The sequence below is a fragment of the Thamnophis elegans genome, chromosome 4 (genome assembly GCF_009769535.1).
Source record: "Thamnophis elegans isolate rThaEle1 chromosome 4, rThaEle1.pri, whole genome shotgun sequence".
NCBI lineage: Eukaryota > Metazoa > Chordata > Lepidosauria > Squamata > Colubridae > Thamnophis > Thamnophis elegans.
The window spans coordinates 20,434,501-20,461,343 of record NC_045544.1 but is presented as its reverse complement, the minus strand read 5'-3'; the positions used below and the strand labels follow the sequence as shown (position 1 = coordinate 20,461,343).

The 26,843-nt window shown below is 36.6% G+C and overlaps 1 protein-coding gene across 2 annotated transcripts in view; it reads left to right on the top strand.

Annotated features, from left to right (window-relative positions):
• The window catches only part of RNGTT (RNA guanylyltransferase and 5'-phosphatase), a 117,042-nt gene that overhangs the window by 29,128 nt on the left and 61,071 nt on the right, over positions 1-26,843 (top strand). For both annotated transcript variants that reach the window (XM_032216708.1, XM_032216709.1), the window contains exons 7-10: positions 6,878-6,987; positions 9,072-9,173; positions 15,698-15,833; positions 19,077-19,148. In XM_032216708.1, the coding sequence (XP_032072599.1) occupies positions 6,878-6,987; positions 9,072-9,173; positions 15,698-15,833; positions 19,077-19,148 (420 nt within the window). The remainder of the gene's footprint in view (positions 1-6,877; positions 6,988-9,071; positions 9,174-15,697; positions 15,834-19,076; positions 19,149-26,843) is intronic.

The window sequence follows — 26,843 nt, the reverse complement described above, 5'->3', positions numbered from 1 at the left end:
CGTGGAAAACATAGCCGTGTGCACGCCCCGCACAATTACAGCCTGGAGCAGGACCTAAGCCTCTTTCTCCCTCGCAGAAACACTTTCCCTCCATTGTGAAGTCTCCGAGGCTAATTGTACAGGGTGTGCGCATGCACCTATGTTTTTTTACGGCATGGAGCCACAGCGACACGCTGCGCGGCCACTCTGGAGCCCATCCTTGGGGATTTCAAGGAACGCGAGGTGGAGTCTAAACTTTAGAGTTGCACTGGTCTCAGCAACCCCTGTGAAATAGTCATTCGACCCCAAAAGGGGTCGCGACCCACAGGTTGAGAACCGCTGTTCTAGGCTAACCCAAATGATAACGTTAAAGCCATATGCAGTGCCTGGAAGAAGTTTAATGTTTGAATGGGAAAGAAGCAGCTTAACCTTAATCTAACAAGCTTGAATAGCTGTGGGTCCTTAGGTCGCCTGGTGCTCCAGATCTTTGTAGCTGCTCCGGCCCTATGGAACGATCTCCCTGTGGAGATCCGGACCCTTACTACTCTCCCGGCCTTCCGCAAAGCGATTAAGACCTGGCTCTTCCAGCAGGCCTGGGGCTGTTGATTTATCCAGCCCCATTTTATGTTATGAATGTTGTGCGATTTTAATGTTTGTACTTTTTAATTTTTATATGTTCCCCCTCCCTATTTTATCTGTAAGCCGCCTGAGTCTCTCGAGAGTGGGCAGCATACAAGTCCTAATAAACATAAACGTAAATGTAAACTTTTATCTTTGACCCAGAAAGGAGTCATACTACTTCATTTGGGTCTGCTGCACAATCTAGGATATTTTTGGACTCACAGCTCTTGTTTGAAAGACAGCATGGCAGAATGCCTTTCAACAGATGATTTTGTGTACCAGTTGGACCCTTTCCTGGACCCGGAAGTCCTTCTTATAATCACTCATGACGTTTGTCATCTCACGGAAGGATTATTGCAATATGCTTTATGTGGGGCTGCTCTTGTAAAGTGTTGAAAAAAGCTATAGCTGGTTTAGAAAGCAGCAGCATGAGCAGTAATATACATGCCCTTTTATCCCCCGTGTTTTGTGCAATGCATTGGTTGCCAGTTGACTTCTGGGTGCAATTAAATGTGCTGCTTGTCCTACTGATTAACAATACCATCTAGCACAGTGGTTCTCAACCTATGGGTCGGGACCCCTTTGGTGGTCGGTGGTCGAACGACCCTTTCACAGGGATCGCCTAAGACCATCGGAAAACACATATTTTCAAAAAAATATGGAAAACATAAAATTTATGGTTGGGGGTCACCACAACACGAGGAACTGTATTAAAGAGTCGCGGCATTAGGAAGGTTGAGAACTACTGATCTAGCAGGACTCAGGAAATAGGAGCTTCTCTATTATTATGCCTGTCCTCTGAAACAGCATCCTCTGGAAATTTGTGTGACCGTTAGTTTACCAGACTATAAAAAAGAATTGAAATCATGCCTCTTTCCCAGAAGAATGTGGATTAGTATGGTTGTATATGTTACATACATATCCAGTTTAGTCTTATGATTAGTTATACTCATGGCCTGTTGTCCTGTACATCTCATAGTGCTCTCCTGCTCGCTACCTAGGTTTAGAGTATATGAAACAACATAACTCTGATTATCAGCCAGGAAATATTTAGGGACATATTCAAATAAACTGAACAGTGGGGTACATAGTGTTCTGATGGAATACATGGAGATTTGATTAATTCAAAATTTCAGCTAAGCTTCACTGGATTATCCTCCTGTCTCTCATACATTTGATCATTTGGTAACCAATGCATTTCTCAACTAGGCTGTCCATATACTGGCTAGATAGATGGAAACCACAAAGTTTGCATCCAGGACAACTACAACAAGGACGAGTTTGAGGAGACCTTTTATCCTTTAGAGTTCTTTGTTAATTCATGAGTCTGGTAGCCGTTGATGGGATTAGGAGTTTTTTCTGTGCACCCAGTGCCAACCTCGCAGGCTCCCCTTAACAAGTTGATTCTTACCTATCTCTTGAAAGGTGTTTTGGTTTTTATTCTGTCTGCACCCATGCCACTGCTAGTTTTTAGAAGATGGCAACTTCAGGTTAGTTTCACATTTTCACACAATTCAATCTCAGGTTCTCGCTTGTGGGACTTTTCTGGTGGGAGATTGTTAGTTGTTCTTTCTGGGTGATACTACATTAGGTTTTATTGTTGTTAGGTTTATAGTTCTTGTACATGTCCGGCTGCCCGGAGCTGTTATGTAGCATAAATATTTTATTAATAAATAAATGATAAGTGAATTTTCAAGCATTCTAGCCAGCCCTGTAATTAGTGGTTGCTTTTGTGATTGGTGGCTAAATGTTGAAACTAGACGATAAATTGCCCAATTTTGGCTCCTCCTGCCAGTTTTGTTTCCAAAGCACTACTCTTCCACCAAACCTGATGCATCACTGTTGGGTCATCTACTGCTGCTATCCAGCCTGTTGTGAATGTCTATCTTCCCATATCAACACCTCTCCCCTCTCCCCCATCCTGACTCAGCACTCCATAGGCACATCTCCACAGGACTAAAATTCAGATCCTGAGGATAACACACACCAACCTCTGCCTCCCTGGAGGGCTGCTCTTGGAAATGCTTAGCCCACACCTCCATAGCACTCCCTTTCTACCTAATGTGCAATTTTAGTAGTGGCATGTCACTTTAAACCCTGAGCAACCTCGGTTGGAAGATGCATAACTAGGGCAGAGCAGTTTTCATTAACAGGTCCATCTGTTGCTTCTGGAGAGCTGGCTGCATAATGAGCCATGTTTGCCTCCATTCCGCATAGCTACACAGCACAGCCAACAGAACATAACTAGCCCCCATATCACTTTAGTACGAAAATCCTCTCCCTCCTATGGAGCTGCCCTTATGCTGACATGGCAGCCTATCCCTAATCCCAGCTTGAGTGCTACGTGCCCAGACTCATGGGCCAGAGATAGCCTTGCTGCTCACTTGATTTGTTGTTAGTTCTTTTTTTTTTTAAAACTTAAGGTTGGGTTTTTCCTTTATTCTGTTTCTGTTATTTTTCTATTAAGGTTCTTTCACGATATTGACTTTTCATCCCCAGTGATATATGCTGAAAAGACCATTAACCGAAACAAGAATTTCTAGCTAGAAATGCTGATTTCAATTACGTAACCTTTTTGCATCCTGTTCTGTATCAAGGCTTACTAGTCATTCCATACCACAGCTGTCAATCAATCCACAGTTGTCATCAAGTGCTTATTCAACAGAAATCTGCAATAAGTGACATCTGTTTGCCTTAATTGTGTTTTATGAAGGAGGCTGAGTTGTGACTTTCTTGTTAGAATTAACTGAACTAGACTAAACTAAAATAATTTGGTTTTAGTTTAGCAAAATGTGTAAACTCAGTCAGTGTTTTCTGTTTTCTGTTCATGTCTTTATCTGAATTCTGGCTTTTATTGAGGATCAGAATTAAAGAGTCATTAAATCCACTTATTATTTATTATTAACTAGGCCAACATAAACTGTTTTTTCATCATTTGGTCCTGCAAGAATCTATAGAATTACTTTTTGGTAGAATTGGTGAAATATTATTCTTATATTAGATAATGAAAAGTGATTGGGTATAGTTGAGGAGAAGTTGAATGAACACTCTTGCTGGTTGCTAAGACCTGGACACTTAATTATAATATAGTGCTCTGCTTTTGTATGGTTTATTTAGTTTTCACTTAGCATATTGGGTTTTGTAAGCCATGGTTTGTTACTTACGGTTACTTAGTTGTGATTCAACAGAAAATTTGTTGAACCCAGCCTGTTCGCCGCCACCCGGCTCCTGCGGGCATCGTGAGGCTGGGAGGCGCACGAGTGAAAGCGGAACAGCCGCTCGCACAACCCCCCTCTCCAGCTGTGCAAAGCACCATTCACTGGCATTTCGAAGGCGCCAAGCCATGGGAGCTGGGTGGTGGCGAACAAGCGCTCACGCGGCTTGGCAATACCCCTAGGTCAGTGAATGGCGCTGTGCCTGGCTGGAAAGGGGGTTTGCAGGGTGGCTGCTTGTGACCATGGTCGCTTCATGGCTCTTGTGTTGCGCTGCTGCGACAGCGCAACACAGCCATTCACCCATGAGGCTGTGCCCGGCTCTTTGGGAGCCTCCTTGCAAGAGAGTAACCGTCCAGCAACCCCCCCTCTTCAGCTGGGCACAGAGCTGCTCACAAACTTAGCAGTATCCCGAAGGCGCCAAGCAACGCGATCACCTTTGCCTCCCCCCCCAGTTCCCGTGGCTTGGCACCTTTGGGATACCACTAGGTTGGTAAGCGGTGCTCTGCCTGGCCAGAGGTAGGGGGGTTGTCCAGGGGGCTTATTTTCAGGGGAGGGCTTATATTTTTGCCCACCAGAAAAATGTGGCATGGCCTTATTATCAGGACATGTCATAATTTTGGGGAAATATGGTAGTGCTTACAGTAATTTCTAAATTTAATTACAATGTTTATCTCCTTTAAACAAAAGACATCATAGTATCAGATTAAATTGAGGGGTTTCATTTTTTCAGGCTAGCAAGAGAAACTCTGCTCTAAATAACTTGCTCGAGCACTTAAGTATGCTGAATGGTAAATGGGGAGAGAACTTGTCATGACACATTCTGCTCAGATTATAAAATGGCTTCCTTCCCTTATGTCTTTTAAATATTTTGACAAATTTACGGTTTGGCTGCATCTTAAATCATAGTTCCTTATTTCGCCTGGGCTTGTTGATTAAATGCCATGCTTAGTGGCTTCATTTTTAAATGTCTGATTTAATGTGTGACAGTTTCATCTCAATGAGGCCCACTTCAACAAGATTCATACAAGGTGGAAAGTAAAATGGCTGAATAAATAGAAGCTAAGATAACTTTTCCCATTATAGTTATTGAATGAATGAATGAATGAATGAATGAATGAATGAATGAATGAATAAGCCGGTCAGCTTGAACATAGTTGCTCTGATAGTGTATAACAAGTCAAAATCCAAGAAAAATAAATATAATTAAAATCCATATACCATATAAAAACCTTGTACAGTAGTTTTATATACTTGTAACATGTTCAAGGCTTAAATACATCATTTATTAAGATTTATACTAAATGCAACTTTTGAATTTCTAGGTGAATGCTATTTGAATTATAACATTGCTCATGGTAGATAATTCAAACCATGTGAATACAGGTAGTTCTTGAATTATAATCAGTTGTTTAGAGATTATTTAAGGTTACTTCAAAACTCCTCAAATGGACTTAACCCGGTTTTGAAGTTCAAGCGTTGAACCCTTTTCCTGTGTAATTATGTGACCATATTTTGGGCAATCAGCCCACAATTATGTAGTTATGTGCCCTTAATTTATGATGTTCTATGGCAAACTTGTGGTTACTTTTGTGGCAAACTAGTGGTTACTTTTAATTTTTGGCAAAGAAACCATCCATAGCGAATGATGAGTTTGTTTAAACAATCACACAATTACCCTAAGAAAAGGTTGTAAAAATGGGTCCAGTCACACACTATGACCGTCTCATCTTAAGACCATAATTGCCAGGCTCAATTACAGTTGCAAATAAAGGACGACCTATAATTTAACTAATTCTTATTTTTTTTAATTATTGTCTGAAGGTGGTAAGGTTGGTAATCAATCCATTTCTAGATGGAAATGGAACTGAGCATTTCTATCAATGAAGCTCAGGCTGACAGAATCTCATGGTTGATTTAATTTTGAGATTAAGATGATGCCTGTTGTCTTCTAATTAGTTACACATTGTTTCTCTAATTCCCATTTAATTATTTCCATTATTCCAGTTCTTTTTAATTCTTCATATTTGGATCTTTTTTTTTCTCTTTTTCATTTAGAAAACTTCTGAGAAAGAAATTTTCTATTTGAGCAAGCAACTTTTCCTGTGACTTCAGATTGTTGCTTCTGATCCTAGACATACAGTTTGAGCTATAACAATTAGTAGCTATTACAGTCTATGATTATGTTTAGTGACCATGCTATGATAATGACTTCTATAGATTATGCATTGTAACTCGGTAGCAGATTTTGATTAAATCATTAGTCTGCAGAGTCAAGGTGGCGCAGTGGTTAGGGGGCAGTACTGAAGGCCCACTACAGCTGACTGTTATCTGCAGTTCAGCGGTTCTAATCTCACCGGCTCAAGGTTAACTCAGCCTTCCATCCTTCCGAGGTAGGTGAAATGAGGACCCAGACTGTGGGGGCGATATGCTGACTCTGTAAACTGCTTAGAGAGGGCTGAAAGCCCTATGAAGCGGTATATAAGTCTAACTGCTATTGCTATTGCTATTGCATTACAAGTCAAGGGATGGCAGGCATTTATTATATTTTTTAATTTTTTTCTCTTATTCTAACTTTGCAAGCTGAGCAGCCTGATGGCCCAGAAGTGGAATTCTTTTGCCTCACAATCATGAGGCTGTGAGTTCGATCCTAAGTAGGAGCAGATATTTCTCTGAGTGCAAAGAGAAAATATCTGTTGTGAACTCAGTGTAGGCATCAGGAAGGGCATCTGGCCAGTAAATACTCAGCTCCATTCGGTCTCCCCGATTCCATTCCATTACAGAGTTGTTTAAAAAAAAATTCTAAATTTGTAAGCTGAATAGGTTCAGTTAAAGTGGTGATGGATGCACCATTCGTAGATCTGGAGATTAGGTTAGGGCAGATCCTCATGAAGAAAATCTATATGGTTGCTAAGAATTGACACTGATTTGATGGCACATGATCTGATAAATCGATTCTAAGTTTAAAATTAAATTCACTGAAAGTTGAAATTTAATAAAATTTGAAACATTCTGAGTGTTGCTGATAGTATTCTAAAATTGTTATGTTTTCTTCTACTTTTTAGGGTGCTGTGTTTTTGGAAGGAATATCAGTTAAACGAGTAAATCAAGTCACAACTCAACCAAGGTTAGGAGAAATCCAACTTAAATGCCAACAATTTTGTGGCTGGAAAGGGTACGTGAATATAATTTTTAAAATGTAGTTTGAATATTCTGTAGCACATTTTCTCCATCAGGGCACCAAGATGGATGTTTACTTGGTTAGCCTTCTTTTGTTTGAGGATGTTGTGAATGGTGCCAGTTGCTTGGCCAGCAGGAGGAACAGAATGAGTGGCAGCAGCAACAACAATGGTGCAGGTAGCTAGCAAGATAACAGTGGATTGAGTAGTTTGAGGCTGGTGTGCTTTTCTGGACAGTGACCAAGTGGAACTGTGTTGGGCAATGGTCTTTCCATTTCAGTGGTTGTGGTGCTTAGTAGTGCAGTAAATCAGTTGCCTATCTTCAGCTGACAAGGACCTCAGAATAAACTCCATAGAACTTGGCTCTTGCCCATCTTATTGGGAAGAAAGATTTTAAAGATAGACTTGGCTGGGCTGATGAGGAAGTGGCAGTGGCTGCGAGATCTTGACTTTTGGAGTCCCCACTAGAGCTAATGGCCTAGGCACCAGGCAGTTTGTGGCAACAGGAGCAGGAGAAGGCAGAAGAGCTGTGGGGAAGCTGCTGTGTATCTTGTGACTGCTGTTCCAGTGACTACATGATAAAGCAACCATTTTGCTGGATTCCCTTGCAGACCAGGAAAGACTTGGGATGGAGGCCACTGGCACTTAGATTTCAGATTTTATATGAGCCAGGGTTTTTTGCTTGGTTTTGATTTGCGTGCCTGTTTGGTGTGGCTGGATCCTTTTTGGTCCCCTTGTGTGAGAGATGGTAGGAGGCGCCTTGGCCCATTCCTTTTGGGTGTTGTACATGACTTTTCCACTCCCAGGTGACAGCAAAAAAAATGGGGTGGGTAGATGGGGTATAAGAAGAAATGTTGGGTTTTGGATGATGGAAGAGTTGGATGAAGGAATGGTGTTAGATGGAGGTCCGCTTGGGTAGAATCTTTACCCTGGGCCAGGTAAGTGATGTGTTATGGTGTTGTCCGAGAGTCTGGAGGCTAGAAGAGTCTGGATGGGGATGAACTGGCTCATCTCTGATAATAAAGAGTAGCTTTCAATTTTTATTTCTCCAAGATCTAGTGATTTGATTCTGGGTGGAAGTTCACTTCCCTGGACTGAGCTGGAACTTAATTTCCAGGACTCATGGCTCCTATTTGATTGTACAGATTTGTCTTGTGTGCTAATTGTGCCTTTCCTGGACCAGGAGACCTTGCTTAGAGTCACTCATGCCTTTGTTACCTCCCAGCTGAAGTATTGCAATGTTTATATTGGATTGCCCTTGAAGAACCCTTGGAAGTTGCAACAGCTTTAGAATATAGCAGCATGCACAATATTGGATACCACTAGGTTTGTCCATGTTTCACCCTTATTGTGCAAGCTTCACTGTCTTCCAGTTTTCTGGATGCAATCCAAGGTCCTGGTTCACGGGCGAAGCCCCATGAAGCAAACCGGTTGTTCAGCTGGTAGGAACCAACCCCTGCTTTGAATCTCTGAAATATATAGCAGCCTGACCCTATCTAGAATGCAATAAAACAAAACAAACAAAACCCCAAAAAACATTTGGCTTTTAGCTATAAGTAAAGCATAAATGCCAGAATCTCTATTTCAAATATGTCATTGTTTCTAAAATATGTATTTCTTCCATTAAAAAATCTGAAAGCAAGTCATTCATTTGAAAAACAGAGGAAAGGCTCAGGCTTTTTAAAGAAGCTGGCAGTTCGTTTTTCTACATTGGTGGTGTGACAGCTATCTAACAATCTTGAATATCGTTTTCAACTAATTCTTGTCAATCTTTGATCCTCAACTATCAACTCCTGCATTTTAATATTATAATTGCAATATTAAACTGATGAGAAAAGGGTATGGGGTTAAATAGGGTGCAGTGTTCTAAATAATCTTCATAACAAAAGCTACTTTAAATTAGAAATTGTATGAAGAGCCAGCAATAGATTAAATGGAGTGGAAAGGAGATTGTTTAGTCCACCTTATTAAAAATATTCCTACCTTCAAACTCATACTAAAATTGATATTCATGAAAGACTGATTAGAAATGGTTGGTACTGGGTACTATTTAAGATACTTTTTCACCTCCTCTCATTAGGACTGGATTCCCTGGGGCGCAACCTATTTCCATGGATGAACAAAATATTAAATTGTTAGAGCAAAAGCCATATAAAGTAAGTTGGAAAGCAGATGGAACTCGGTAAGTTGAAGTTCTTTGTGAATCAAAGGAGTCATTTCAGTAATTCTGATACATTAGTGTTTTTGTTCTTTTAAATCTACTGATAAAATTTTATGTAGCCTTACAATTTAATAAATTAGTTTATATTATGGTGTAAAATCTTCAGTCTTGAATATTTTTAGCTTGCTTCTTATGTACTTTTCTTTTAATTTGCATTTTTCGCCTTACCACGAAGGATTTTTATTGTATACATGCTATGGTGCTTACTAAAGGTCTGTCTCCAAATAAAAATGGGATCATTTTGCTTTTAAGATATACCAATGAATTATTTATATACTAACATGGGATATTAAATTCTGCAACACCCAATTAGCCTTATTTACTAGTGTGATAGGGAAAGAACAACGTAAGATCAGTTGGGTGCTGGTTGCTTTGGTCAGTGTGCAGGTGGGCACTTATCTAATGCCTTCGATTAACCAAAATTAAGAGTAGAAGTACATGAAAGCTGACCTGTTAAGAAAATAAGCAGCTGTAGTCAGGATGATTTAAAGAAGATTACATCCAACTGTGAATAACATAATATATACTGACAAAGGCTGAATATTTCATTTGTACATTTTCCCCAACAGACAGGGTACAACAAAAGTCAGGTCCCGTAGGCCGATCACAATATGTTTTATTCATTTTATTAATAATTTTTTTTAGAGAAAATGTTCAAAGGCACAATGAACGAGTAAGGAAATGCTTAGAAAAAGATGGCAATGAATTTAAACATTTAATGTAATTTATATAATAAATTACCTATGAGGGCCTTACTTTTATATAATAATAATCTTTAAGCAGATGTCTTGTATTCTGTATTAAAATCTGTTATTTTGATGAAACTGTAGAGTAAGTAATGCTGCTTTATGTATGCAGCTTGCCTTAATCTGCTTTTCTGAGCAGTAGGCTTGCCATTTGATAAATGTGCTAAGCTCCTTTCCATATTTTCCCTCTAATTCTGAGATTGTTAAGATTCAGATATTTTGAATTGATTGTTGGAAATTTTTGATACGTTTTTTTCTTTTTCTTTTTACATTTAATAACTTGGTACAAAGATAATTATTGGGGCTATCCGAGAAACACTAAAAAAAGTTCCTTTTATCTTGTCTGTTGGTATTAGTATTTTTTTTATATCATATTGATCAGTGTAAATGTTTTAAAAATAGACACATTGCTAATTTTCCAAGTTAGCATAATTGGAATGCATCTTGTACAAATTAGAGATAGTCAATTAAAAAACGAAACTCTGTTGTTAGAGGAGGAACAGAAATTGTTGTATGCTACATCCTCCAAGATGACCATGGAGAAGGAGAACCTGAAGGTGAACCGATGTTAGGGATTGTCCCCTGGGAGCCAGGAGATATACCTTCTCCGTTGTGATACCTCCAGAGCTTCATTTTGATGCTATCTTGATGATATTGTACAAGTTGTTAAAAGCCTGTCTAAGCCCTAGGATAGAATATTTGGGCAACCCTGAGTGATTGGTTGATAGTTTTTGCAGACACTTACATTAATTCTTTCTTTCTTTTTCCTATTTAAATATAAGCTGCCCAGAGTCATTTTGGAGTCAGGTGGCTTCTAAATTTAATAGTTCAGGGAGCTATAGTTTTACAAACATAATAACTTTGGAAGAAGTAGGTTATCAAAATTGAAATTATACAAAAAAGGTAATTATCACAGGAAGGAGAGGTTTGTTCTCTATATGTGGTGCTCTTGGCTTTTATAATAAAATGTATAATTAGCCCAGGTGGTTAGTGGCTTTCTCCAGTCCCTAGATACATACCTCATTAATAATGTTTGTAGCAGATGTTTTTTCTAATGAGTAGAGTTGAACGTTCAGGCCTGAATGGCATCGCAAAGGTAATGAGACACTCATCTTTAGCTGAATAAAGCTACGGATAATTTTAAAAAAGATGTTGGTAGTCTGTGAAATAAATGGCAGTTATGAGAAGGCAATCCTACTTTTTATGTCTAGAAATTTGCAAACTGACCAAAACCAATTGTGTGAAATCCAATTGTTAGGAAATGTAATCATTTTGCTTTTGAGGCTTATTTGTAATTTCCAGAAATTATTAAAAGAAACACATAGAGGCAATGTTCCTTTAGCTTGAGGAAATTGTTTTTGTTTTGGAAAATAATTGTTGCATTTTAATAACATGTGCATAGCTGTTAGCTGTAACAAGCCAAATGTGAACATGCTAGCTCAGTCTGCTTTCCTGTGCAACATCTGTTGTTACATTTGAACCTGATTAACTTCTAACTTGCATAAATAACATTTTGATGATTGGGGGTTTCTATTGGTTTAAGTAATTCGGCATAAAATCACAGTGGTTGCATTTCGCAAATGCACAGAGATGCTTATAGGGAAAACCAGTAAATAAAGGTCAAAAGTACTGCTGGAATGTAGTAGGTAAAATGAAATGTTTCTTTGAAGCGATGTTAATGAAATCGGTTCCTGATCGTTTATAAAATTACTACATTTCATTTTTTCCCTCTTTTCAGTGCAACATTTTAATTCAAGAATAGAAAGAATTTAGATTTATGAGATCTAATTTATACTAGAACTTAAAATAGTGCATGGAGGCAGGGGTGATTCTGAACAGGTGTTCAATACCAAAATGGAAAATATTCTTCTTCAACAAAATTCTGTCTTTGCAGCTAGCTTTGTTTGATCATAATTTAGAATTGATTCCTCGATTTCATTGAACAAACTCTGTATTTTAAGGGGAAAGGGGATTTCTTGTTGTTAAAAACATTAAATGTATGGTAATTAGATCATCCAGTAAATTACTAGTACTTTCTGATCTAATTCCTGCTCCATCTTTTATCTTATTTACTTGATTTATATTGTACTTTCCTACTTAAATGACAGGATAGATGGTGAAAATTAAAGAGGAATTCAGAACTCAAGCTGTTAAAGTGTAAATTAAAATAATGTTAGGATCAATTTAAAAAATGAAAATAAAGAATTTGATGGAAGAATTTTTTTTATTTACAAATATCGTAAATGTAGAGAGAACAAGACTGCATTGGAACACATTCTGATCTTTAAAAGGAAAAGCAGCCTGAAAGCAAGTTGAACCTTAGTCTCAGAGCCTGGATTTTTATTATTCCAGAATACCCAAATTTTGACTAGAGTTATTTTGGATTGCTCATTATTAAACTCACACAATGTTCCAGGGTACCAATTACTTTCTAGAGCTGGATGGTAAAAGGCAGTGTACCTGTACTCACAAAATGTGGCTCTCCATATGATTTCTCCTAGCAATGTGGTGATGTTGAACAGAGTGGGAACAAGAGGGAAACCTGTAGCAGAGGTCTCCAACCCTTGGTCTGTGGAATGGCACGGGGGCATGACGTGCCAGAAATCGGACTGCACAAAAGCAAAGGCCCATCTGTGGGATGCAGGCAGAACGTAAAACCATGCCCCCTCTGGTCTGTGGAAGAATCTCTCTCTATGGAACTAGTCTCTGGTGCCCAAAAGGTTGGGGGCCGCTGACCTATAGGACAGAATAAGTCATAAGTCTAGGGAATCAATCAATAAATCCCTCAGTATTGTTGAACTAAAGCAAAACAGTTCCTCCAAGATGCAACTCAGGGTACCGCGGTTGTTTTTATTTATTTCATTTATTTGTTTTTATCCAACTCCACCCTGACTCACAGAATTCTACAACACTGAAACTGTGCAAAGAATAGCCAGCAAGAAAAATGAACACACATTTTGGCAAACTATCCCACAATCCATGCTACTCATTCGAGCTTAGGCCCTGAGGGAATTTAAGTGCACAATTAAAAAGAGTCAGGGTGAAAGTGTCATATGACTTTTGGTGCAGATGTTGTTCTATGTAGGATAGAAATGCTGCTATATTCTGCAGAGCTCTTAGGTGGCTTTCAGGAGCCGCCCAATGTAAAGCAGAATGCAATAATCCACAGGCAAGGAGACCCAAGGATGGAGGGAACAAGCGCATCTGGCTTTTCAGGCAGATTGGTGGCCTTTAATATCATTAACCAAATGGTATTTTTCTGTGCTACCCACAAGGATCAGAGATTCATGGTGTTGGAATACTATCATCTAGCTATTGAATTGAATTGAATTGAATTTATTTAGCTTGTATGCCGCCCTACTCTCGGAAGACTCAGGGCGGCTAACAAATAAGAAGGGAAGGGGGGATACAAGAAATAAAAAACAACAATTTAAAAAATTCACAGCAGTCATAACTTAGGATGGGGCTGGATAATTCAACAGCCCCAGGCCTGCCGGAACAGCCAGGTCTTGGTCGCTTTGCGGAAGGCTGGAAGGGTAGTAAGGGTCCGGATCTCAACGGGGAGATCGTTCCATAGGGCCGGAGCAGCTACAGAGAAGGCCCTCCCCTGGGGGGTCGCCAGCCGACATTGGCCGGCAGATGGAATCCAGAGGAGGCCTAGACTGTGCGATCTAATAGGTCTTTGGGAGGTGACTGACAGGAGACGGTCTCTCAGGTAACCAGGTCCGATACCATGTAGGGCTTTAGATACCATGTAGGGCTTTAATGTCATGTCCTGCTTTACCACTTCAGTTATACTAACATTCTATCAGAGCATATTTAAATTGATTGCATTTAACATGTAGTAATATTACATGGACTGATTTCTCACATATAAGTACTGCTTTTAAAATCTTCATCTCTTTAAAGGAATTCAATTTATTATAAACCTGTGTGGTGAATTAAAATGAATAGTAGCTTGATGTTGGCTTCCTGTTGGGTTTCAAATAATTGGAAGTCTTGATTCCAAGACTTTACTATTCCTTTTCAATGACACGCATATTAGAAATTTGTGTCTTTCATGCTTTATGATTTTTCTTGTACACTTGGATTTATATCTTTAATTTAAATGTGCAATTTTTAATTATTTAACTTAGAATCTTTTATTAAAATCATGTGTTTTGTGAGACTATGTTTACTTTTGTAAATTTGCAGAATTGCTAATTCCCAATTTATGTAGAAAACAAGGAAAGAGAATTCTGCAGTTATAAGCTAATTGTACTATATATAATTCCTGTAGATAAATAAATAAAAGAAATATTGTTCTAGAAACCCAAAGAGAGAAAAATCATATTATTTAAATAAAAAGATGAAACTTCAATTTAGTTAATTCTGAAAATGGCTGTTGATTTATAATACAAATACATCCAGGTAAATATATATGTATAGCATGGTATCTAATAAGTAGCAAGAATAGAAAAATGTAAAGCCTCATAACCACTGGAAGGTTGGCAATTGCATTATAATTTCATGTTAGATAGAAAAAATCCACTGAAAACAGCTCTAAATACTCGTCCAAATATGATAGTCCTAAGATTGTCCTTGTTTGTCCATGTAATATGGAGCAGAGGTTATGGTAAGAAAAAGGTTTTTAGCATTTTTAGTCATATAAAAGTTTTTCTTTATAAAAAAAAAAGATAGCATTTAGCATATTATGAGTTCAGTACTACATACAAATTAATATATAAAGTATTACAGTTTTTTATGCTTGAGCAACATGGTAGTTTTGTGGTAAAGATATTTATCTCCCACTTGGAAGGTTGCGAATTCAATCCTAGGTATAGGCAGATTTTTCTCTCCTAGGGCACAAACAAAAAATATCTCCTATGAATTCTGCATGATTTCAGGAAGGGCATCCAGTCAATAAATGCTACGGTCCATCCAGTTGCCTAGACTGTACCCCAAATTAATGGATTACAGGGTTGTAAAAAGGGAGGTTTTTTAATGGCAAGTTGAATTTCTGAAATGCCTAAATTTCAGGTAAATAGAGTTTTAGGTTTTTTCAGTTGCAATTTGGAAATCACTGAACCTATAAACATATATACTGTAGATTAATTTAGTAATGATTAAGGATGCTTAAATTACCTGGCTATAAAAGCAGTAAAATAATGTTATAGTAAACTATATTAAGTAAAATATTTGTAATATTGAATGAATTCTGGAGTTTTCTACAGGTAGTTTTTAAAAGAGCTTCATAAACTTTCATTATATAATTAAGTTATATTCCATTGTTCATCAAGTTACAAATGGGATATTTGGGTGTACTGTATGTCAAGATGATTTGCTATTGAATTTCTTGGCAATCATTTATCTCTGAAGTTCAAGTTGTCTGCTATTCCTTTGGTTCAAAATAATTCATGCATACACGCAAGTAACGGGACACATTTGCTTTTCTGCATTAAAGAGATTTCTTCCAATGATGTTATATATTAAGCATACATGATTTTTTTTAAAAAAAATTCATTTTGTTCCAGCTTTGACAAATGCAATTTTTAGCACTCTGTAGGCAAGTCTGAGCATGAAGATTTATGCTCTAGCATTCATTGTGTTCTTGCATGCTTAAAGAGTGTGCAATGTATAATTTTCAATTATGTATGTTTGAAAAAAAAGTTTAAAGTTTAAGAGATATAAGATTCAATAACGCTAAACATTATAAAAGAAATATGACTTTAATTGATATTACATTCTTTTCCCCCTTAGGTATATGATGTTAATTGATGGTAAGAATGAAGTTTATATGATTGACAGAGATAATTCTGTGTTTCATGTGTCTAATTTGGAGTTTCCATTTCGTAAAGATCCACGTGTGCATTTAGAAAATACTCTTTTGGATGGGGTAAGAGGTTTTCTTTGCAGAATCATGCTTTCCTTAAATTCAATATTGGATTTTGTAGTGATTATTCTAATGATAAAATGCAGATACTACCTTAGTAGGCAAGACTCCTAGGATTCACAAAATAAATTGCTATTTACCAAATAGGTGTCCTTGGAATTGGTTTTTTTATACCACACTATAATAATATTTTAATTTTATTGCTTTTATTCCCAAGTTTCAGAGTTGGACCTTATCAGAGAACCATTAAAAGTGAGAAATTTTAATAGAAATAGGTCCTTGTTTTTGCTGGTACCATCATTCCACAGATGAACAAATATAACCTTCTTTTAACCTAAGATTGCAGTGATCTTTGGTGAAATAGCAAGTAAATGCATCAATCAACATTTGTTTTGTTTTGAAGAAAAGTTATTAAAAGTTTTACAAAAAACATGAATGCACGAACTAATAAGGAGTTAAAGGAGAAAAGAAAGAAAAAAACGCAGAAAGAGCAGAAAAAAGAAGCTTCCAGTTTCTTCTGCAGCAATAGTACTTAGCACTTAGGCTTATATACTGTCCCATAGCATTTTACAGCACTCTCTGAGTGGGTTGTAAAGTCAGCACGTTGCTCCCAACAATTTGGGGCCTCGTTTCACTGATCTCAGAAGGATGGAAGGCTGAGTCAACCTGAAGCTGGTCAGGATTGAACTCCTGGCAGTCAGCAGAGTTAGCATGCAATGCTGAGTTCTAATCACTGTGCCACCATGGCCTCTGGCAAATAGAAATACCTTACCTTTACAAAATTAATTATTGCTGTGTGGTTACAAAGAAAAGAAAAAGTGCTCTTTTTCTATTGTACAGGTTTTTTTTTCTAATCATCAAAACTACAAACAATAAGTGAAATCCCCCCCCCCCAAATTTAAATGAGAAAAATCTGCAAGGGGTTACCAGTCAGCTATCAATGTAGATTTTTTTTCTCCAATCAAAGAAGTTAATTTAGCCAACTTGGCATGGCATGTTCCATGCGGAATCGGATTTCAGTTGTATTTTAACCTTTAGAATCTTCTGAATTAGTGTATGCATTTGTATCCAAAATTTTTTTTTTTTTACATTTGCACCAAACATGATAAAATGTCCCTTCCTGCTCACATTTCCAGTCTATTTGAAGTAACTTTATAGAGTCTAGAAAATTGGTTTAGTGACAAGTATCAGCAGTACATCATTTTATAAAAATCTCATTACAAAGCCAGTTTTCTTTATGCTACAAGTTGTGATAGATCATTAGTAGTGAAATGTATCTCTGTCATGTTAGTCACCAGTTGAAAGATTGAAATTTGTCCTTAGCCAGAGATCCTACTATATTTATTTTACCATGGAACTTTACCAAAATGCCCTGCTGTTAGAGCAACATGTATATACAGATCATTTCTTGAGCGGATTGAATTCTTGAGTATTTTAAGCATGTTTGTTCACTTGGCCTATATTCTGCCTTTTGTCCAGGAATTCAGGGCAATTTACATAGACATTTTCCTTCATTTTGTTCCTACAGTAACCACAACGATGTTCATGGTGGCTGGTAGAGAAATAAATGAATCATGATATATCTTTTAAAATCTTTAAGCACCATCACTTTATAAGGTTTCACACTTTATTTGAACTGACAGTCAGTAATGAGATCCCTTACCCAACCCACAACTTTCAATCCAACGTTGCGCAATATCTTTTTCAGATTTGCTACCCTATCTTTTCCCAGGGCCAATGACTTCAATGCAGTGTGAGAGGTTTTTCTTTCAGAAGTAAAGTGTTTCTTCATATAAACCTAGAAGATAAAAATATATATAACAAATTAACAGACATTTAAGAATAAATCAGGGGGCATATTAACTATTGCAGCACAAGTCTCAACAGGAGTCATAGGCTCCTTAGGTTTAATATTGGCCTGAATAAAAACTGTTTTTATTTAGTGCATTGAAAACCATATTCAAGTTCAGGAATAGTTCTAATAAAATATAAAGTGGTTGTTAAAGATAATCACTTTGCAACTAAATCTATTAATTCTTCAGAATTCTTTATTGGCAGTTCAGTGCCTCACCTGACTATCCCATAGTTATTTTTTGTTTCCTTAGCAACACGACGAGGATAATAGAAATTTTCATAGAGATTACTGTTGTTCTCACCTATTGTTTTCTTTCAAAGTTACAGGCACACACAAATATAGTACTCAGAAATTGTTTACTGTAGTTGAAGTAAATAACAAGAGGCTGAAATGTAATTCAAATGCCCACCAGAGAGTGCTTGCCTGAAAAGTGTAATTGGAGTCCAAAAAAGCAATAGCCTAGTCCAAATACTTTCCAGGAGTCACAGAAAGCCAAATCAGGTAGTCAGCTGGTCAAGGGAACACAAACAAGAAGCAGGAATAAGAGTCATGAGCTGGGAAGCCAAATGGTTTGTCTCAAACAAAGACTGCAAAAGAGCTATCTAAATCTGTCTCACCTTTTGCTTAGTGAGTTGCGTCATCAAAAATCGTTGCTCTGCTTGACTCAGTATGCATCTAACCTAGGACTTGGGTATGTTTGTGTGTGTGCATACTAGTCACCTGTCTGCTCTAGTGGAAAGGGACATCTCTGTGGCTGTTCAACCTCAGTTGAATTCTGGCTTACTGATTGCTGGGGTTGACAATCTTGAAGCATAGACAGGAGCAACATCATCAGATTCAAAGTCAGAGTTAGATTTTGCATCATAATAGTTATTGCCTTCAGCAGAATAATGTTGCAATTCTTGGATTTGATTGATTTCATGTTAATGAAAGGTAGGATGTGCTATTCAGATGGATGTACGGCTGTAGCTTTGCTTCAGAATGACAATATCTTGGTATAATCTTTATGGATTCCCAGTTTCAGTTATTTTCTGTTAGAGGTTATGAGCAGGAGTTATAAAAGAATTTGCTTTTCAAAAATTATTCCTAAAATGTTGATATTGTAAATTGTATCCTTGAAGATAAAATGAAATGATAAAATTCTAAGAAAGCTGCTACATCATTCCATTTTATTCCCATTCATCTCTTTCAGTTGCCTTATTGATTCTGACAAAAGGCAAAAATAAATCAAATCAACCTTGTTGAAAACAGAGTCCCGTATAAAAGAATGTTTTAGCTAAAATCAGTTGTGGAAATCTGCATCAAATAATTTCTAATTACAATCAATTGTTGAACTGCTACCAAAGTTGTTGAGTGAATATTAAAATACTGTTTTGCTTTTCTTTTTTAAGGAAATGATAGTTGACAAGGTAAATGGTCAAGTTGTTCCTCGGTACTTGATATATGACATAATAAAATTCAATGTAAGTATGTTATATTTTGATTAGCCCAATTGTCTGTGTAACTTGTAGGTATTAGAAGGGAGGAATGTTTTTAATAAATATAGATAAATCAAAGGTGCCTTTGGAAAGACCAGAATAATGCACTCAATTAAATCAATCAAATGTTATAAAACATATAATAGATTGTCATATTTGTGATAATATAGAATGCACTTTCAAATATGTTTACAGTGGTTTGAATGATAGAACTAATCTGACTTCTAAAGTTAGTCCAAGTTTTTCTAAAATTTCTTGAAGAATTATGTTAAGACAAACTCTGATATTTTTTTTTTAAAAAAAGGAGTGGGGAGATGTAGGAAACTGATGAAGAAGAACTGCAGGCGTACTTCATTTTTTAGGTAGATAGACTATTTAGAGTTGCCTAGAGTGATTTGCTAAGTGGCTATAGAAATCAAATAAGTAAGTAAATACATACATTTATTTAGAGAACTTGTGAAGTACAATTACCCTTTGCCTTATTTAATAGAGGGAACAGTAGATTTTTCTGAATTAACTTCCAGTTATAGATTTAGCATGCCCAGAATAGAAGGAAAGGCAAAACTTGTGTTATGTACCTAAAGTTTGCTCTTTGTTCTATTTGCTCTTTTATTTTTTATTTTGAGTCCATTGTTCTCTCTGCCTCTCATTACTATTTCATCAACACAGTATTCTGTTTTTAATTCCGTAAACTAATTTTTATAACTTGTTTGCTTCATCGCTGAAACTTAGTTTTTCTTATTATCAGAAAAGAGTCGTCTTATCAGAAAAGAGTCTATTTGTTCTTATTCAATAAAGCTATTATTAGTCTAGAAGTTGCTGGACTGAAGATGCAAAAGATTGTTTGATTCAGTAAGCAAGAAAGGAAGGTCTGTGGTGCAGGACACATTTTATTAGTAAGCAAAATGTATTACGTATGGTTGCAAACAGTAATGTTTGAGTCAAAATATTTTAGCTTACATTGAATTCAGTGGGAACCTCTAATGGGACTTTAGTAGGCAGCATTGCGCTTCCAGCTGAAGTACAAGTTCAGCCTATATGTTATCAGCAGAAGCAGAAGCAGGACTTTATTGGAAAAGGGCCATTAACAGCAGCTAAGCTGTAAAGATTTGTTAAAGTCAATAAACTGTCTTTATGCTAGATATAAAGGTTTAATTGCAAAAATAAAAGGTTAATAATATTTGATTTGGCAAGAAGTAACATAGACAGAAGGCCAGTTTGTTCTAGAGATTTGAGGCACCAAACTAGAAACCGTGAGGCTGAGTTGTAGCCATGCCTTGGAGACAAAACCAGCGGTGTGACTTTGAACCAGTCATTCGCTCTCAGCCCTAGGAAGCTGGCATGGGCAACCCACTTCCGAAAACGCTGCCAAGAAAACTGCAGGGACTTTTCCAGGCAGTCAACCAGGAATCAAAAATGACTTGATGGTGTGCATGCATATATGTGTACACGCACATGTTACATCCTTAAGTAATGGCTATTAGCTATTAGTCCTGGTTTTTTTTTCTTTGACATTTATACAAGGTGGAGTTTTAAAGTATAAGTTTTTCTCATTATGTCTAAGCTTGGGACAACTCTGGTTCATGTGCTTTATTTAGGAGGTCAGGTTAGTCGATTTACAGTGACTTGAAAAATGAACCATTAGCTCAAGTGGAATTGCACCTAAATGACATGGATCTTCCCTCTTTATTTAAAGGCTAAAAGATTTAAGATGTTAGGAAAGCAATAAGATAGGAAATGTTTAATGCAAAAAAAAAAAGTGTTGACAATACCAGAAATAAAATTGAGTCCAGGCTAATTATTATCCTGCTGTGCTATACTTGCAAAGAGGGAAATGCTAACAGTCTCTTCTTGATAATAGGCAAGAGTGTTTGCTACCCTCACAAGGCAGCTTATATGAATGGACTAAGCTGTCCTCTCTCTTGCTCTTCCTAGAAGATAAAAAGTTGCTGATGACCTTTGGGTCTCTAACTGTCAATAGAAAGCAGCTTTCTCTTCCTAATAATGGAAAAATGAGATTAAAAGCTAGTCAAAACAACCGGTCCAAAGATTTTGGTGGTTGAGGAGTCAACTACTTTAGTAGTTCCTTAATGTTCGGAGAGGAGAAATAAAATGTACTGTTCAAACGAGGACAGTTATTTTTCTTAGACAGGTCTGTCTAAATGCAAATTGAATTCTTCGATGTTAAATAATGGGAAGAGATATAATTTTCTTTACAGGAGGTCAGACAAATTAATAGAGGGCCATTCTGGCCTTACAATCAAAGTCTGAGCTGATAATTTAGTCAGTATATGATGAATTAATTTACCCATTTCCTATTCATATCATTTCTACAATAGGTGTCAGAGAATTCAATTGGTTCCTTCAGCTTAAAAACGCTTCAAAAATTTGAAACCCAAATTTGTTAATGAAGACACAGTTGAGTAACGGCTTGTGAGGAAAAGAATTAGGATTTGATTATTTTTCAAGTCATATTTTGAATCACACTGGGATAGTACACCAGCAATATTTATGCAGTTGCTGTAACATTTAAGAGTACTTTTATCTAGAGTTGTATATCCAAGTCACTTAAGACAGATATATCACCATTCCATTATGTATTTACAAGCAAGGTCCTTAAAGTCAGCTTTAGGATATTGGTTTAAGCATTGTTAAGCTGCAGACTTGAGACTCACAATTTACATTATCTGAAATGAGTTCCTTGTCAAGTACAGTGACATTAACTACCCCTTCCTCTGGTTGTGTGTGTGTGTGTGTGTGTGTGTGTGTGTGTGTGTGTGTGTGACTGTGTGTGTGTGTGTATTTATTTTCAGGAAATAGCCAAGAATTTTTGCTTTTCTGGGTTGTATTCATTCTTTAACTCTTTCGCTCTTCTTTATTTTTCTGTACACATTAATAGTTCAGACTGTTTATTTTGGCATTAATGCATATAGCAAATAAAATTATCATGAATATTTAGAAGGATTTTTAAAGTGTGTTCTTGGAATCTATAAAATTTTGATTTCTTTTTTTGTATCCTGTAATATTTTGGGCCAAGGGCTGTTTATGTGTAGCAGTTCAGAGCCACCTTGTGGTCTCTTTAGTATCTCATGTTGTTTTTCTTTCTTTCTTTTTTTCTTTCTTTCTTTCCCTCCCTTCCTCCCTTCCTCCCTTCCTTCTGCCCATGTTTGGTATTCGAATGTTAAAAATACCAACTTAAAAATGGTCAGGTATTAGAAATTTGGAATACTTAGACGAAAAGGTTTCCTGGAAACATTACCCTATTTAAGATTAGGCTTTCTTTTCCTGGATCGATGAGGGGCTGCTAAGAATAGCAAAAGCTGTAGAAAATAAAAGAAATGGGCAGGAGTTGCAGATAATTGCAAGCTATACAAAAAAGTGTGAATGCTTTTGAGAATGAGTTTATTTGGGAGGGGAGATTTACCCATTGACTTTTAGCTATGTTTCTAACATTTAAATAGGACACCTCTCATTTTCCTTTTCTTTCATTCCTTTCATCCTTGCTCCAGTTACCTTTCCCCTTTCCCTACTTCCATCCAGTTTTGTTCCTTTGTGTTTCTACCCCTTTCAGCTATCGCTCCTGTTGTCCATCTTCATTCAGTATTTTTCCTAGTTGAGGCTTGAAAGAAGAGGGTGGGGAATGTGTGCATGTATGTATTTGAATTTTTCTGTGTTTGATAGAGAATGATGGGTTTCTTTAGAGGGGTTTCAATTTATTTTCTTAGTTTTATTTATTTTATTTGCAGATATTAATCATATTTGAGAGGCCCACAATATAAATTAATAGTAATTAATTCAGTTTATTTTTATCCCAACGATGGAGCTTTTTGAAGCTTTTTTGGCAGAGGTAGGCTATACTTACACACATGCAGACACACAAATATGCCGTGTGCATGTGTTCGTTGGTGAGAGGAAGGACTGATTTTAGTTAAAAGTTGGCAATCCAGTAGGAAAGCTAAGTTTTTATAGGACTTTTGTTATACTGTGTTTCCTGGCCACATGTTTTGAGGGAAGGGCAGAGCTCATAAAATTGGGTTTGCCTTTGTTCTGGGGAAATACAGTAGATATCATTATTTCCTAAAAAGACAGGTTTCTGTGCTGATGATTGACCAATGGTTCTGGCAGCTCTTCTCAACCACAATTGCAACTTGGTCTGATGGTGGTATACTTGAGTTGCCTTTCTGCCTTGCTTATATGGCTCCTATCTGGTCTTTACACGTATCTGGTCTACTCCATACAGTGTCCAGTTTGTGTTCTTATAACTACTGAGACACTCCCACTCTTCAAAATATTTTATTTCTTATGCTTCAGTATTATTTTGTTGCTGGTAAAGTATTATTAATTATTTCAAAAGAACTGTGAAATTGAGCAAGTGTTTAAAGTTTTTGCGCCTCACATTTAAATTGTAAGCTAAAATCTAATATGCTGCAAAAAATAATACACTGTGAAACTTCAATTTAGTGGATTCCCCCCAGCACACTTTAGATGCAGTGTATCAAATTTCCATTTACATGAGGCGGATGAGGTAAATTAATTTTTCTGTAATCTTATAACATCTGTGGTGATTGATTATGGCATGATGTAAATGACCATGACAGTGTACTAGCATGTTGAATAGATAACTTGAGAATAATGGATAGTCTCTTCATACATATGGTCCATTATTAGGAAATAGGTTACCATTACTTTGTTCTCTTAGACAAAACCTACCTTGATAGTTTGTAAATAATGATATAGAATTGAGTGTGATCTGAATTTTTTATTTCATTTTCAATAAATGTAAAATTGAGCAAGTGTTTAAAGTTTTTGCGCCTCACATTTAAATTGTAAGCTCATTTATTTCATTTTGATTTACAGATAATTTAGGCATTTAGCATTGGCGCAAAATTTTCTATTTTTTCAGTGAGGGATATTGACTTTCCCATATATACAATATAATGTCATATGAGTGTTGAGGTTTGGGTCAAGGAATTACTTTCTGTTCCTAAATCAGTTTGACCATAAAGTGATTGATCCTCTTGATGAACAAACAATGACCTCTGGGCCATATGTCAAACATGCAGTAGTTGGAAATTGTCAGGAAATGTATAAAACATGCACTGTAAACTTTAAGTAGATTTCAAAAGAAGAAGGAATCTCTAGCCCCTTTCCAACAAAGCCAAGAAAATAATGGCTGCTCCCACATAAATTCTGTGGCTTGTTTGGTCTGTATCATTATCTTACTGGTAAACCAAGGAAACACTAAATGTGACTCTCAATTGCAAACAGGTGGCTTATTTTATCTTGAATTATTTGTTCAAATTTTCAGTGAAAGATTTTATCAGAATGATGTTGGAAGCTCCATTGTTAATTAATTAAATTTATATGCTGCCCATCCTCCTGTTGCAGCAACTCTAGGCGGCTTACAGGATGATAAAAATAAAAGACAACACAATTAAAATTAAGAAGGATTATCTAAAGATTAAAAACCAAAGGACTGGTGACTTGGGGGTGGGGATCTTCTCTCTAATCTATCTGCTATCTCCAGCATAGGACATCATTATTGGGGGCCCAGGCCAGCTGACAGAACCAGGTTTTAAGGTTCTTTCATTAAGGCAGGAGTGTGGAGGCCAATCTCACCTCTGGAGAGAGAATATTCCAGAGAGAGAGAGAGACCATAGAAGGAAAGGTTCTTCTCTTGGACCCCACCAGCTGAAAGTCATTGGCAGAAGGATCCAAAGTAGGCCTCTTCCACTGGAGTGAGTGGAATGAGCCATTTCTAATGGGCAAGATAGCTTATCAGATTATGCCATTTGTGTTGAATCATTGCTGTTCATGTTTTTCTTTATACTCTGAAATTACACAGAAAAATTGTTGAGGTTTATACCTTTCCAAAATTTGTAGAGATTCCTCTTCAACAAGAGTTGTGCATGTAAAGGCTTAATAAATACATTTTTACCATTCCATGGATCCTCCTAGACTTCTTTAAAACTCTAAAATAAAAATTGTGCTGCTTCCAGTCTTTGGTAAAAGTTAAATATTTTGATTAGCCATTTTTACTTTTGAATTATTAAAATATTCTCAAGTTGAGTCTATCTGATGATTTAACTTTCTCATATATGGATGTGTGTGTATGTATAGCCAATTTCTAAATGAACATGAAAACACACCCACACCGACAGACAGACAGACAGACAGACAGACAGACACACACACACACACACACACACACACACACACACACAGAGGCGCACACATACACAAACCCCTTCTTATATACATTATCTTATAATATTTGTAGCCCTCAATTTAATTAGCTGTGCTATTTGTAGAACTCCAACTTCATTATTTAAAGGTCAGCATTAAGAAATTAAAGTGAAATCTGATGATAAATACATTTTAATGTGTTGAATCATTAATATGTCATACATTGGCATAAGAAATATATTTATATCACTTGCTTTGGACAGTAAGTTTATGTAATTTTATTAAGTGTTATTTTTATGACCATGTATTTAAGATAGTTGGAAGTAAAAATGTACATATCAGTCTTAATAAAGGAACTTCTATACTGAGACCTAAAACATTTTAGTGTTGTTTTAGGTAGGAATGGATGCCTTCCACTGATTTGAAAGGAAGCGATTTAGGGAAATGCAGGAGGACAGTGGGAGTGGCACTTCTAATGAGTGGTCTTAAAAAGGATTTAAGTAATAAGGAAATTATGACCTACTTTAGGGAAAAATGATGCATTTTTTGAAGGAAAAGGTATGCATTGTCAAATTATCTATTTGATCAGAGTGACTGCTTACATTTTCTGTTGAACTCCATGCTTCTTGTAGTAGACTATCCTTGTAAACCATAAGGAGAATCACAGCCTTTTCTCTCTATACATTTTGCTGCTTTCTGAATTCTTACTTATAGTTTTATTGACATCATCTAAGGTTTGTTGAGATCAGTAAATGCATTTGTGTGTAAATGAAAGGGAGGAATAGAGAATGCTTATATTGTTAGTCTCCAATGCATCTCTGATTCAATTGATATTAGGGTTTTTTGATCCACTGTAATAAACAGACCATAATGCATTATCCACTAGCGCGTTACACTTTCCTGGGAGAGTGAACATCTTTTTTTAATTCTTAGTGTTCATGCAGTAAAAGGAATATTATTGGGTGATGGGAAAAAAACGAAGTGGAGAATTTGACAACAAGCTTATATAATGAAAGTGGAGGGAATGTGGAATACTATTGATAGAGGCAAGAGAGGCTCGAAAGCAAGAGAGGGATTAACATGGACTGAACGTACATACCTGAGAAGTCGAGTAATATAAATGGAATAAAGAGAAATATGAAGGGAAAAAGTTAGATAATTGAAATCTTGCTATGCAGACATAGGAATATGTACTGAGCACAAAAAAGAAAGGAGACTTAATAAAATGTTACATTTGTCCATAGTTTCCTCTTAAATCAATAAATCTCCTCTTAAATCAATAAATAAAAAAATGTTTTCAAAATGATTTGAACGCCAAAAGAAAAGGATGTCCAGTTTTCCTTCCAGTCATTATTTTTGTTTCTAATCTTAGAGCAAAATTATGACAATGTTAGAAAATCATTGTTGAGTTAAATACACCTAAGTGAAAATTTTCTTGCATATTATCTAAGTTTTATAAATTGTGTATTCATGGACTTCTGATATTTTAATTTG